Source organism: Pipistrellus kuhlii, unplaced genomic scaffold (genome assembly GCF_014108245.1).
Source record: "Pipistrellus kuhlii isolate mPipKuh1 unplaced genomic scaffold, mPipKuh1.p scaffold_m20_p_137, whole genome shotgun sequence".
In the NCBI taxonomy this organism is placed as follows: domain Eukaryota; kingdom Metazoa; phylum Chordata; class Mammalia; order Chiroptera; family Vespertilionidae; genus Pipistrellus; species Pipistrellus kuhlii.
In genome coordinates this window covers 21,845-35,000 of record NW_023425446.1, presented here as the reverse complement: position 1 = coordinate 35,000, position 13,156 = coordinate 21,845, and the positions used below count along the sequence as shown (strand labels likewise).

General features: G+C 69.4%; 1 protein-coding gene across 1 annotated transcript; it reads left to right on the top strand.

Annotated features, from left to right (window-relative positions):
- Nucleotides 1-793: 793 nt before the first annotated feature.
- TTLL10 (tubulin tyrosine ligase like 10) lies at nucleotides 794-9,273 on the top strand. The gene is made up of 14 exons (XM_036436490.2): nucleotides 794-972; nucleotides 2,192-2,604; nucleotides 3,141-3,221; nucleotides 3,296-3,431; nucleotides 3,541-3,659; nucleotides 3,804-3,933; nucleotides 5,010-5,081; nucleotides 5,483-5,568; nucleotides 6,005-6,176; nucleotides 6,730-6,901; nucleotides 7,607-7,747; nucleotides 7,913-8,029; nucleotides 8,362-8,455; nucleotides 8,747-9,273. Exons 1-14 carry the CDS (start codon nucleotides 794-796, stop codon nucleotides 9,184-9,186), a joined length of 2,352 nt encoding a protein of 783 aa, XP_036292383.1. The 3' UTR covers nucleotides 9,187-9,273.
- The last annotated feature ends 3,883 nt before the right edge of the window (nucleotides 9,274-13,156 follow it).

The following is a 13,156-nucleotide window of genomic DNA, read 5'->3' as shown; positions in this document are numbered from 1 at the left end:
CTTCCGTCTCCCTTTCCCTTCCCCTCTGAAATCAATAAAAATACGTCGTTAAAAAAGGTAGACACAGAGGCACTCAGCACAGATTCCTCGTGACCCACACAGGGCCCTGGGAGGCGGAGGCACAGGGGGTCCTGCTGAATTCCTGAGCCCCTCTTACTGCTCTGTACAGCGGGGCCCGCCTGCCGGGCTGCGGTGCGGGGGTGTAAGTGGCCATAAGCCGAGTGAGCTCAGAAAGCTTTCCGGGTCCGGGCTGAGGCGGGGCGTGGACCTGAGGTCCCGGAAGGCTGCAGGGTGGCCCCGGGCAGAATGCAGGCCCAGCTGCCCGGGCACCTGGCCCCCGCCCCTCCTCGGCAGCTGCTCCCCTCTGGGCCCTGGGTTGAGGTTGCTGGGAGACGGTTGCCAGGCCACCACTGTTTCCCGGCAGAGGGATCACACCAGCCTGCAGGGCCGGTGGGACGGACGGACCGGCGGGCCAGCAGCTGGGGTCCTGGCTGGGTGCGAGGGCTGGGCCTGCCTTCCCTTGCCCCCTGCTTGGCCACCACGGACCCTGCTGGTCCTCCGGGCACCCTGCCCAGGCGCAGAAAGAGGGAGGGGAGGGCGGAGAAGGGTGCCCCTGCTCTGTGGAGAGCCCATGCCATGCCCCCAGGGCCACAGCTTGAGGGGCACAAACCCCCGGGCCGGGCCAGGAAAAGCATGCCCCCTGGGGGTGTCGGCCCCTCGGGGCAGGCGCCTGCACCCAGGACCAGGTCTGTCTACCAGACACGATGCTCCAAAGGGCCGCCCCCCCGCACCCATGGGGCCCCGGGGCCCGGTGGCCAGCCCGCCCCCGCCCAGGAGGTGCCCGCCCGGCAGACACACCCCCGCGTGGCAGGACACTGGCGCCCCTCACCCCTCGGACGTTTCCGGCTGGTGCCCGAGGGCCTTCCGCTCGCCGCGTAGCAGGGCCTCCCGCCGGTCTGGGTGCCGGATCAGGTACCACGTTTACTTCAGCGTCGGCGGTAGGGTTCGTTCGGCTTCCCCTTCACCCGCCCCTCGGGGGCCACACGGCGTGCCCACCCCCTCCGGCGTAAAGCTCGCCTCTGAGTTTAGATTCTGTGCCTCGGAGACGGGGTCAGGCCAGGGCTGTGGGTCCGAGCCAATGCCCGCAGCCGCCTCCCCCCCAAGCCCGGGCCAGCCGCCCAGATGGGCACCTAACTCAGGCTCACCCACGGCTTTTATTTATCTTTGTTCATTTTAACAACAAGAAGGATGACTCGGGCCTTATTCTTTAAGAAAATAATAAACACAGGTTAGAAGGCCACACAGAGGCACCTGCTGCCCACGCCCACGGCCACGCCCACGGCCACGGCCAGCTCCCCTGGGCGGCTCCGGCAGCTCTGCCCCCCAGGCCTGCACCGCAGAGGTGGCCATCGGTTGGGCCAGGCGGACAGCCAGCCTCTCGCCACCTCATGCTCCTGTCATAACCTCGGGGTCCCCCGCCAGCTGGCTCTCGGGACCCTGGCCTGGCCTGCACTGCCCCCCCACCCATCGTCCCACCAGCCCCCCCTTGAGCTTTAACTGCCCCGCCCCCTTCGCGCGGGAGCTGAGGCGCAGGCCAGTCCAGCTGTGGGGCCTTCGCTCAGAGCCGGTCTCAGGACCTCCTGAGGGGCCGCCAGCCTCAGCGTGCTGGCGTCCCGTCCCACCACCCTCTCGCGGGTGTGGCCTCCTGCTTCCCACTTCCCACTCTGGGTCCTCCTTCCGGGCCAATGTCCTGGCCGTGTGTCCATGTCTGATTACCATGCACTCTGGGCCAGCGCCCAGCCCTCCGGGGGGCTCCGTCCTGGGGGGGGAGGCTGGCCCCCCATGCCGTCCCCCAGAACGGGGCACACGTCTGTCCTACATGGGGGCAGGCCTGGCCGGCGTTTCTCGGTGACCGTCCTCTGTGGGGACACCAGCGCCCTGGGTCCCCCTGCTCTGGGGTCCCGCCTGCCTTCCCACCACTGGTGCTTTCCATCAGCAGAGACCCCCCCCCCGCCCCCGCAAGGACCCGTTCAGGAACGGCTGGAACTGCCCTGAACAGTTCCCAAGTTGGTCTCGGGCCCCCTCCCGGGCAACAGCGCCTGCTGCAGGGCCCCCCTCAGGCACAGGGCGCCTTCATCCCGACCAGGGTGCCCTCCCGCCCAGTGGCCTGATGCCACCCTCCTCCTTGCAGGCGGCACAGGAGCCATTCAGACAGCCCCTACAAGGAAGGCCTCACCAAGGACAGAGCGAAGGCAGACACTGCCCTGGTCCTGAGGGGCACCAGGCCCCACAGTCACCATGGAAACAAGAGCCAGCCGCTCGGGGGACCCCAAGCCCAAGACCCCAGGAAGCACACTGCCCTCTACAGGCTGGGCCTGACCCCGGGCCAGCCTCGGGGGCCAAGGTCCCGGAAGGGGCTGCGGATGGTGTTTTCTCGGCGGAGCCCCCACCTCACCGTCCCCATGCCCGCAGCCCACAGCCACGGCCGCTGCAGCCACGGCCGCGGACAGCCGGCACTGCCCCCTCCGAGCCCCCCGGTCGGCACCAAGAGAGCCAAGCCAGCAAAGATGAGCGGTGTCTGGAGGAGCCGCCCCGGGGACCCAGGTGACTGCAGCCCTGGGGGCCTCCTGGGGCCTGGCACCCCGTTCCAGGGACGGGTTCCAATCGGGGACCACACACAGCCATGCACGGGGAGGGACACTCCCCCCACGGTCTGGCAGGCACTCTGCCGCCCCAGCCCCCGCCCCTGCCCAGGGCAGGCAGCCCATCACCCCTGCCTGGCAGGGGTCACCCATGACATCATGATGGACATTGTGACCCCGCCCCCCTGGGCATGTCCCTGTGCCATGTCCGCCCCAGTCCAGCCTCCACCCTCGCCCCTCACCTGCTCCCAGCTCTGCCCTGTTGATGAGGAGGGGCCTGCCCGCCCCAAGGCTGCCCCTGAGAGTGGTGACCAGCCCTCTCTCCTGGAAGGCAGGAGGGGCCCAGGCTGCTGGGCAGGCTGGTGCTGGGAGGGGCCGTCCCGCATGGGCTGGGGGGCTGCCTGGGAGCTGCCGGACACAGGCGGACGGGGCTGGCCGGTCTGGAGCCCGGCCGGGGCTGGACGTGGCCAGGTCCTGAGTGGGCACCCCCATGTGCAGGCTGGGCCCATGAGAGACCAATGGGGAGCAGCAGCGTGGACGGGGCCCTGAGTCCGCTGAGCCAGCCTGACCAGGATGCAGGTGGGCTCGGCCGGGGCTGGGAGGGCGGGGAAGGCCCCGCCGGCCGGGGCGGCTGACCACCCTCCCGTCCACAGAACCACTGGAGGACACGGGCGCCGCCAAGCCCCACGCCACCCTCCTCGAGAGCCACCTGCCGCGGGCGGAGAAGCAGCCACCCAGCACGGGGAGCGGCCCCTTCTTCTACGTCGGAGGCACCAACGGGGTCGCCATGTGAGTGGGGGCCTCCGGCTGGGCCCAGCCCCACTGCCCCCAGGGCCCCGTCCCCCTGGGCTCTGCCGCCTGAGTCCCCCGGCCCCTCATGTCTGCCCCGGCCCCACAGAATCAGCTCCTACTGCAAGAGCAAGGGCTGGCAGCGCCTCCAGGACAGCCGGCGGGAGGACTACAAGCTCAAGTGGTGTGAGGTCAAGTGCCGCGACAGCTACCTCAACTTCCGGGAAGGTAGCCGGAGGGGCCCAGAGCAAGCAAGGGCCCCGGGCAGGGCCTGGGAGAGGGCTGCCCCCTCGGGCTCGGAGCCCGTGGCGGGCGGCCGGGCAGCCGAGGCCCTGTGGCCGCCCTGTGCTGCCCAGCGCTCTGTCCTGCCAGGCGAGCAGCTGCTGTACCAGCTCCCCAACAACAAGCTGCTGACCACCAAGATCGGGCTCCTCATTGCCCTCAGGGAGTACGCCCGGGTCATCAGCAGGGTCAGCAGGATGTCGCCGTGCACGCAGACCAAGTATGCCGCCCGGCCCCGCCCACCGCCGGGCACCCCCACCGGCCCCACGCACCCGTCCCTCCCGCCACCAATCTGTCTCCACCCCAAACACGCATTGCTTCCCACAGCCCCCCGAGTCCGGACACAGCACCGAGCACAGCCGCCCGCTGGTGTCCCTCCTTTAGTCGCCCATCGCCCACCACAGCCATGCCGTCCGTCCCGAGCCCGTTCCCCCGACCTCCACCCTCACTGTCCTCGGCCGCCTTCACCCGGCACTGGCCCGCCTGAGCCCCTCCACAGACTCATCTGCCTGGTGTCGCCCAGCCACCACTGTACCATCTTCATACCCACACATCCAGCTGTCCGCCTCCCGTTTCAGCCAGCACCTCTCACAGTCCCGCTCCGGGCATGTTGCCCACCAAGCCACCCGTCCGTCCGTCCACCTACTTCCATCCCAGACCCGCCTGCCCAACCGCCCCCACCCACACACCCACCCACCCACACACCCACCCATCCACACACACCCCCATCCACACACCCACCCACCCACACACCCACCCATCCACACACACACCCATCCACACACCCATCCACCCACACACCCACCCATCCACACACACCCCCATCCACACACCCACCCACCCACACACCCACCCATCCACACACACCCCCATCCACACACCCACCCACCCACACACCCACCCATCCACACACACACCCATCCACACACCCATCCACCCACACACCCACCCATCCACACACCCAGCCATCCACACACCCACCCACACCCACCCACCCACCCATCCACACACCCACCCACCCACACACACCCCCATCCACACACCCACCCATCCACACACCCACCCACCCACACACACCCCCATCCACACACCCACCCATCCACACACCCACCCACCCACACACACCCCCATCCACACACCCACCCACACCCACCCACCCACCCATCCACACACACACCCACCCACTCCACAGCCTCCACCCGTCACCCGCCTCTCCAGACCCACACCCACCCGTCTATCCTCCGCACACTCCTTAGTGGACACTCAAGCCAGGCCCTGTGTCCCCCTGGGGTGCAGATCTGGAGGGGACCCCACACCCGCTCGGGAGGAGCTCCCACGGACCAGCCCAGGACGCCTCGAGCCACAGAGGTAGACACACACAGCCCAGCTGGGGGGCCGCTCCGCCTCGGTGGAAGGATGGCCTGGTGTGAGATGGCAGAGTTAAGGGCGCCCCAGGCAGCAGACCATGCTCAGGAATCTGTGCGCTGCGTTCCGGACGGCTCTGACCTGGCCACTCAGTGCCCGAGCCATGCAGGCAGCAGGCAGCAGGCAGCCTCTGGGACGGAGGAAGAGCAGGGACGTGGAGAGGGGGGGGAGTGCAGGGACCCAGCCTCGGAGAGCTCTGGCAGGGAACAGTGCGAAGGCTGCAGAGGAAAGGAGAGGAGGGGGTGGAGACGGGGTGCCTGGAGCCCAGCCCAGCTTCCCAGCGCCCCTAAGCCTGTGCAGGAGGGAGACAGCCCAAGGATGCCCCCCACCTCCCTGCTCCCCAGGATCCTGAAAATGGAAGAATTTTTCCCAGAGACCTACCGCCTGGACATCAGGGATGAGAGAGAGACGTTCTTCGACCTCTTTGACGGTGAGGGGCAGTGGACCCGGGCCTGCTGGGGGCAGGGAGGGAGGGAGAAGAGACGGGTTCGGGGCCCGACCAAGGCTGGCTGTGATTAGGGCAGGGCCCGGGCCCCGGGTCCCGGTGCGTGAGTGACCCGGGAGGGAAGAATGGAGCCAGGTGTGCGGACAGGGCTGGAGGGCTGCTGGGCAGGGCTCCGCGGTGGGAGCGCAGAGGGGCGTGTTTCAGGGCGTGGAGAGGTGTGTCTGGGGTGTGATCAGTGTGGTGGGCGTGGCCAAGGCGGGGCGGGATGGGCGTGGGCGGGGCCGGGGAGAGGCCGGGGTGGGCAGGTTCGGCGGTGGGCGTGGTCACATTGCTGGTGGGCGTGGTCGGGGCCTGGGGGCGGGGCGGGGCGGGGCCAGGGCGGGTTAAGGCGCAGCGGGGACTCGGCCGGCTCTTTCCGCAGAAACCCAGACCTGGATCTGCAAGCCCACGGCCTCCAACCAGGGCAAAGGCATCTTCCTGCTCAGGAGCCAGCCCGACCTGGCCACGCTGCAGGCCAAGATCCAGAACCTGGAGGACGACCCCGCCTACCGCAGGATGCCCTTCCGGACGCCTCAGGCCCGGATCGTGCAGAGGTGCTGGGCGCCCGCGGGGTGGGGCTGACCCTGGGCCCTGTCCTGTGAGGGCTCCCGGGGGTCTCCGGCCGGTATGGGAGTCTCTGGCCGCGGGAGGCTGCAGGGCCGTCAGCGAGGACCCCGAGTAGCCAGCAGAGGGAGAGGGGTCACATCCAGTCCAGTCGGGGTGGCCGGTCCAGGAGCTGCGCCCCCTGGACAGAGGCCCCTGCTGTGGGGCGGGGCGGGGAGGGCCTGGTCAGCGTGTCTACTGCCTGGGCACTGCTCCTCGGTCCTGCAGGAAGCCCGCCGGGGCAGCCCGGCCCTCAGGCCTGCAGCCAGAGCTGCCTGGCTCCCGACCCCCACCCCTCTTTCTCTGGACGGGGTCCACGCTTCAGACAGGTCTCTCTGGAACTCCCCGTTTGCCCTTTGGAAACCACAGCCCTGTCTCTGCTCAGAAACACCCCTGACCGACCGACGCCCTCGGCCAGGGGACGGTGGGGGTGGGGGCCGCAGGCCGCCCTGGCAGGTGCGGGTCCCGGGAGCTGGCCCTTGCTCAGCCCTCGCCTGCCCCCAGGTACATCGAGAACCCGCTGCTGCTGGAGGGGAAGAAGTTCGACGTGCGCTCCTACCTGCTCATCGCCTGCGCCATGCCCTACATGGTCTTCTTCGGCCACGGCTACGCGCGCCTCACCCTCAGCCTCTACGACCCCCACTCCCAGGACCTCAGCGGCCACCTGACCAACCAGGTGAGGGTCCTCCCCGCTCCCTGGGACCAGGCCCGGCTCCGGGGCAGAGCGGAGAGGCCAGGGCAGACGTGGCTCAGACCCAGCGTTGGTCCAGCCCCCGAGGCTGCTTTGGGCATCACCTCTCACCTTCAGCCACCACAGGGCACCCTGGTGACAGGACCGAGAGCCCTGCACCTGTTATGCCCAGACTTCGTGATCCCCAAGGACCACCAGGGAGCCGAGTCCGATGCAATAAACAAAAGAGCCTGTACCATGCTAGCAATGGGCTCCTCCCACTCATGCCGGCAGCATGGCGGAAGAGCGAGAATTTCTCCCGGTCCAGGGGTTTTGAGGGCTAGGGATAACTCCGCCCTATGGGGCGGAGTTGGGAGCTCATCCTCGCCCCGCCCTGCCCTTTCATACCCACCCACCCACCCACCGCGGCGTGGCTCCCTCTGAGCGCGGATGAGGCGTGGGGAGGGCAGGAGCCGGGGGAGGGGCCTCTGTGCAGTCCTCAGGGGAGGGGCCAGAGGTCTCGGTGGAAGGGGTGCAGTGGGGAGTCTAGGCTGAGCCTCCCTGGGGATCGGTGGGGACTTGGTGGCCGAGCAGGGCTCCACGGAAAGAGGTTGGGGAGGGTCCCGGCCCCCGGTTGCCGCAGGATACCCAGGGCGGCAGGCCTCTGGGAGCCCCGGGGAGATGCCTCCAGGCGCCACGCCCTCCCCCCAGTACATGCAGAAGAAGAGCCCCCTGTACGTGCTCCTGAAGGAGGACACCGTGTGGAGCATGGAGCAGCTCAACCGCTACATCAACGACAAGTTCAGCAAGAACAGGGGCCTCCCCCGCGACTGGGTCTTCACCACCTTCACGGTCCGTGAGCGCCTCGCCCACCCCCATTGGGGGGGGACGGGGGGCGGGGCGGGGGCGGACCTGCAGGCCAGGCACGTGCAGCCTGCAGGCGGGTGTGGCCATGGCTGTTGGGCCTGGGCGTCGAGGCCGCGCCTGCAGTGACACCACCCTCCCTGCCCCCCTCAGAAGCAGATGCAGCAGATCATGGCCCACTGCTTCCTGGCCGTCAAGTCCAAGCTCGAGTGCAAGCTGGGCTACTTCGACCTCATCGGCTGTGACTTCCTGATCGACGACAACTTCAAGGTGCCGTTGGGGCATCCAGGGCAGTGGGGCCTGGCAGGCGGGTGCGGGGCGCCGGGGCATCTATGCCCAGCCTGACCGCCGGACAGGCCTTGGGGTGGACCCTGCAGTCCGACCTCCCCAAGCCCCGGGGCGGGGGGGGGGGGGGGGGCTCGGGTTTCACTCCCCCTGCAGCAGGGTAGCCCCCAAGGCCAGGGCCTTAGAGTCTCAGCTCCTCGGGCAACTATGGGGGGCGAGGCCACTGCCCGGGGTCCCCTGGCGTACCAGGGCCAGGGCCTCGGCCTCCGGCAGGCCAAGAGGCAGGTGGGGAAGGACGCTGACCCGTTTGGGCCCAGGTGTGGCTGCTAGAGATGAACTCCAACCCCGCCCTGCACACCAACTGCGAGGTCCTGAAGGAGGTGATTCCTCGCGTGGTCATGGAGACCCTGGGTGAGGCCCCTGCCCAGGCCCAACACCCTCCAGCCGCCCTCCCACTGCCTCCCCGACCCCCCATGCCTAAGCTGGGATGCCCACACCCGGCTCTCCCACATCCCAGACGCCTGCCCGTCACCTCTGCCCGCCTCCACGGAGTCCCTGCCCCCACCCCACCCCCCAGCCCACCTGGGGCTCCTCCCCTCCCCGTCCCCCACCTCCTCCTCTGCCCCCCAAGCCTGTGCCCCAGCCCCACAAAGGGGATGCGGCGAGACTGGGTTCCCGCCCCCAACGCGCCCCTCCCCGCAGACCTGGCGCTGGAGACCTTCCAGAAGAGCCTGTGCGGCCAGCGCATGCTGCCCCTGCTCTCGCAGCGCCGCTTCGTGCTGCTGCACAACGGGGAGGCGGACGTGTGGCCGCGCCTGGGGCTGCCCCGCCACCTGCCCCGCCAGCCGGCCTCCGGGGCCGCGCTCCTGCTCCGCGCGGACCGGCCGGGCGCGCGCAGGCCGGGGCCGCCCCACCCGGCGCAGGAGCGCGCGCGGCCCCCCGCCCTCCGCCCCGACGGCGCCCCGGGCCGGGAGCCCGCGGCCGGGGACCCCCAGCCGCCGCCGGCCGCCAGCGGGGACCCCGCGCCGGAGCCGCCCCCGCAGCCGCGGGCCGATAGCGGGGAGCCCTCCCCGGAACCCTCCCCGGCGCCGGCGCAGGAGGACGCGGAGGAGCGCAAGCCCGAGGACCACCGCGGCTCCTAGCGCCCCGAGACTATAAAGGCTACTTTGTTACCCGCGGCCCGCCCGTCCGCCGCCCCCCCGGGGCTCCCCCAGACCCGGGGCTCCCCCAGACCCTATACTCCCCTGGGACTCCCCCAGACCCGGCGCCCCAAGGGGGCTCCCCCAGAGCCGAGGCTCCCCCAGACCCCACACCCCCCTGAGGCTCCCCCAGATCCCGCACCCCCCCGGGGCTCCCCCAGATCCCATTACCCCCCCCTGAGAGCTCCCCCAGACCCGACGCCCCCTCAGGGGCTCCCCCAGACCCGGCGCCCCCCGGGGCTCCCCCAGAGCCCAGGCTCCCGCAGTCCCGGCGCCCCACGGGGGCTCCCCTAGTGTCGAGGCTCCCTCAGACCCGGCGCCCCCTGGGGCTCCCCCAGAGCCCAGGCTCCCCCAGTCCCGGCGCCCCACGGGGGCTCCCCTAGTGTCGAGGCTCCCCCAGACCCGGGGCTCCCCCAGACCCCATACCCCCTGGAGCTCCCCCAGCTCCGGCGCCCTTCCCTCTGCCCGCCTGCGCCTCCTCCACCTCCAGGCTGGGGTCTACCCTCGTGGTGCGCAGGGTGGTCAGGATGGGGGTGTCTGTCCCGCAGGTGGAATGGGGGGCCTGTCCTGCAGGAAGGGGAGGAGCTCCCACAGCCTGCTCTGCGCATCGGAGGAAGCCACGCCCCTCCCAACACCCCATCCCTCAACCCCGGGCCTCTGCTGGCTGTGTCGCCCTGGGAAGGGGTCTGGGGCCCCCTGAACCCCCCAGGAGGCTTCCCCAAACCGGGTCCTGTGCTACCCACCACCAGCTGCCCTGGCTCCCGGCCGGTGAGGCCTGTGAGGGCTCAGGACCCAGGACCCAGGCAGGACCTTCGGGCCACGCTGGGCGGGTAACGGCCCCTCCTCGCCATTGCCTGTGGCCTTGGCGCTTCCAGGGGCCCAGCCCCAAGGTTTCGGGGGGACTCAGGGCCCCCGGTGTGTCCTAGCACCTACCACTGAGTGTCCAGGCCAGCCACCCCCACCCAGCCCAGGCCACACCCCAGGGTGCAGACAGCTGGCCGAGGCCCACCCCTGCTTGCAGCCCTCCCCCTGCACGCCCTCACATGCCCTGCCCTCCCTCCCCGCAGTGGTCACGCCAACAGCACCCCCAAATCACAAACACTAGGCACCCACCCCCACTGCTGGCCTCCAAGCCATGTGGCCTCAGCTGTGGGCCCCCTCTGGTGGGCATAGAGCTTTGGCCACAGGGGTGATACCCCTGGCCACCCCACACCCCAGGGGGAAGACAGCTGCATTCCTGGAGTGCGTCGGCCCCAGCACCACCAGAGGGCGCCGTGCACCGCTGTCTCCTGGCCCTGCAGGGAGCAGCCGGGAGCGGGAGAGGAAGGAGGGAACTGGGACTCAGAGGCAGTCCCCGGGGTCTCAGAGCTGGTGGGGGGAGGGGGCACAGGGGCCAGAGGCCAACCTGTCCGTCACTCACAGCCCCCCCAGCCTCTGCTCCTGCTGCCCCCCATCCTGCTGCCATGGCTGAGTGTGGGTGGGGTGCCCAGGCCAGAGGCTGGCAGCACCCCGTGTCCCTGTATCCCCAGGAGCCCTGAGTCCCCTCGGGCGCGTCTAGGGGTCCCCCAGGAAGGCCCACGCCGAGCCCGCCCTGAGCCCAGCCAGCTGTGCGGGAGCCGGGGTGAAGGCCACGGTCCATCAGACGACCCGGGTCCCGCAATGGGATGATGCGCACGTTGGCAGAGCAGCTCGCCCCAACCCCACAGACCCCCTTCCCGGGGCCCCCCAAGGCCCGGGCCCCGCTACTCTTCGTCCTGGGGTCCCTGAGGGCTTGAGTGTCCAGTGAGGTTTCCCAGAGCCTCTGCTGCTTGTTCACCGGGGTGATGCCGCCCCCCAGCCCCCCAGCCCCCCAGCCCACACTCGGGGCCTGAAGGACCAGGGAGAGGTGGGCAGGAGACGGAGCCTCGGATCTGTGGGCCGAGGGCACCTGGGCGTCAGCAGACGGGAAGTGCCCCCCCAATATTCAGACAGCACGCAGGCGGCAAGCGCAGCAGAGTGGCTGGGACCCTGCAGGGGGCGTGGCACCTGGTGCCCAGGACAGGGCGCCCACCACTGCACCGCCCAGTGAGTGTCCAACGTAAACCCTGTCTGTCTACCCCACTCTCCTCCCTCACCCTCACTCCCTCTGCCCAGGCGCCGCCCCCCCTCCTTTGCCATCTCCCAGGCCCCTCCAGGGGGCCTGCTGGTGGCTGGGGAACACAAGCCACGCCTCCCATCTGCACAAAGTTTGTGGGGGTCAAGCTGCCGGCAGCTCGGACCCAGGCATCACCCAGGGACCCCACCAACCCTGTAGCCTCCTTCTTGAGGCTGCCCTTCACCCTGGCGCCCGCTGGGCGTCCCTCAGCCCCTGGCAGAGTGGGCTGGGGCTAGCCTTGGGTTTGTTTCAGACAGACAGAGCGGGGGCCCCCGGACTCCACGCCCCCTCCCCTGGGCCCGGAGCGTCTCAGAGAAGCAGGAGCCGTCTCCAGGAACCACCTCACCCTTCTCTTCCTGGGAATTGAGGCGCGGGGCCTCTCCGCCCCACCCAGGCAGAGCCACCTAGAGGGGGCGGTTCAAGGCCGGGGGCCCGGCCGGCCTGGGTGGCTCAGTGGTTGACTGTGGACCCATGAACCAGGAGGTCCAGTCCGAACCCCAGTTCATTCCCAGAGCACATGCTGGGTTGCGGCTCGGTCCCCAGTAGGGGGCAGATAAGGGTCACCTGGAAATGCCGGCGGCAGCCGATCAATGATTCTCTCCCATCATCGATGTTTCTCTCCCCCTTCCTCTCCCGCTGGAGATGGAGCCCGCAACCCAGGCAATAAAATCTAAAGAAAAGAAGGAACTCAGCCCGGCCTGGGGGCATGCCCCCCAGGGCTCAGGACACCCAGGTGGGGGAGCAGGCACAGGAGTGCTGACCCAGGCCCTGGTCCAGGATCCTGAGTGGTCAGGCCTGACTCTGTGGGCCCACCTCGCAGCCCCTGGGGCAGCCAGGGACCGGGGCAGGTCAGGGACAAAAACAGAACCCTGGGGACGAGCTGTGGTTATGGGAACTATTACTCATGCTAACCGCGTCTGCCTTGTTCTGGTGAAGGAAGCACACTCTCACCCGCTGGGAGTTGTACGCCCCCACCCACTCCCACCCCACACCCACCTGGGAGCCAACCGGAATGCATTCCATTCAAGACCCGCCTATTACACGGAAAGATTAGCCAGCTTCTGCCCAAACAATGGATCCCACCCAGCCCACCCAGCCCACATGGCTTACTCCTGCCTCTCCCCCGCCCCCCGCCCCCGTAATACCTACTTCCCCCTGTAACCCTGGTCCTGCCCCATCTAAGCAGCTGGCTTATGGGGGCTGCAGAGCAGCTGTTTGTGGGTAACCCGCCATGCTCCCACGCTGCCGGCAGGTTGGAATAAACGCTCCGAGGACTGAGCCTGTCTCTTTGGATGGAGCGGGGAGGGAGCCCCTTGGTTGTCGGCTTCAGATAGCCCCCTGCCCCCCAGGGAGAGCTCTGTGCCTGGGCGGGGGGCCCACAGGGCGGGCAGGGAAGCGCAGGGCCTTCTCCCGCGGGCGAGCAGGTGCTGGGAGGGAGCCTGTGGCCGGAAGCCCTGCTGAGAACTCTGGCCTCGGTCTCTTATCTGAGCCTGAGCGGCAGCGGGAGGGGCTGTGGTTTCCGCGACACCTGAGCTGCGCCTGCGAGAGCGTTCCCAGGCGGCCGCCTCACCGGGGGTCAGGCTGGGTGACCACTCTGCAGTGGGCGCACCCCCAACTCCCACCCCCTGCAGGAGGAGGCTGGGCTGAGCGGGAGGGAAGGGAACCAGCACCCTGAATCCCCTACGCCCCCTGTCCTGGGCACATTCCCAGCCTCAGAACTTGGAGTGGCTTAGGCCTCTCGGACCCTACGCCTGGCAGCCTTCGAACACCCAGAGCCTG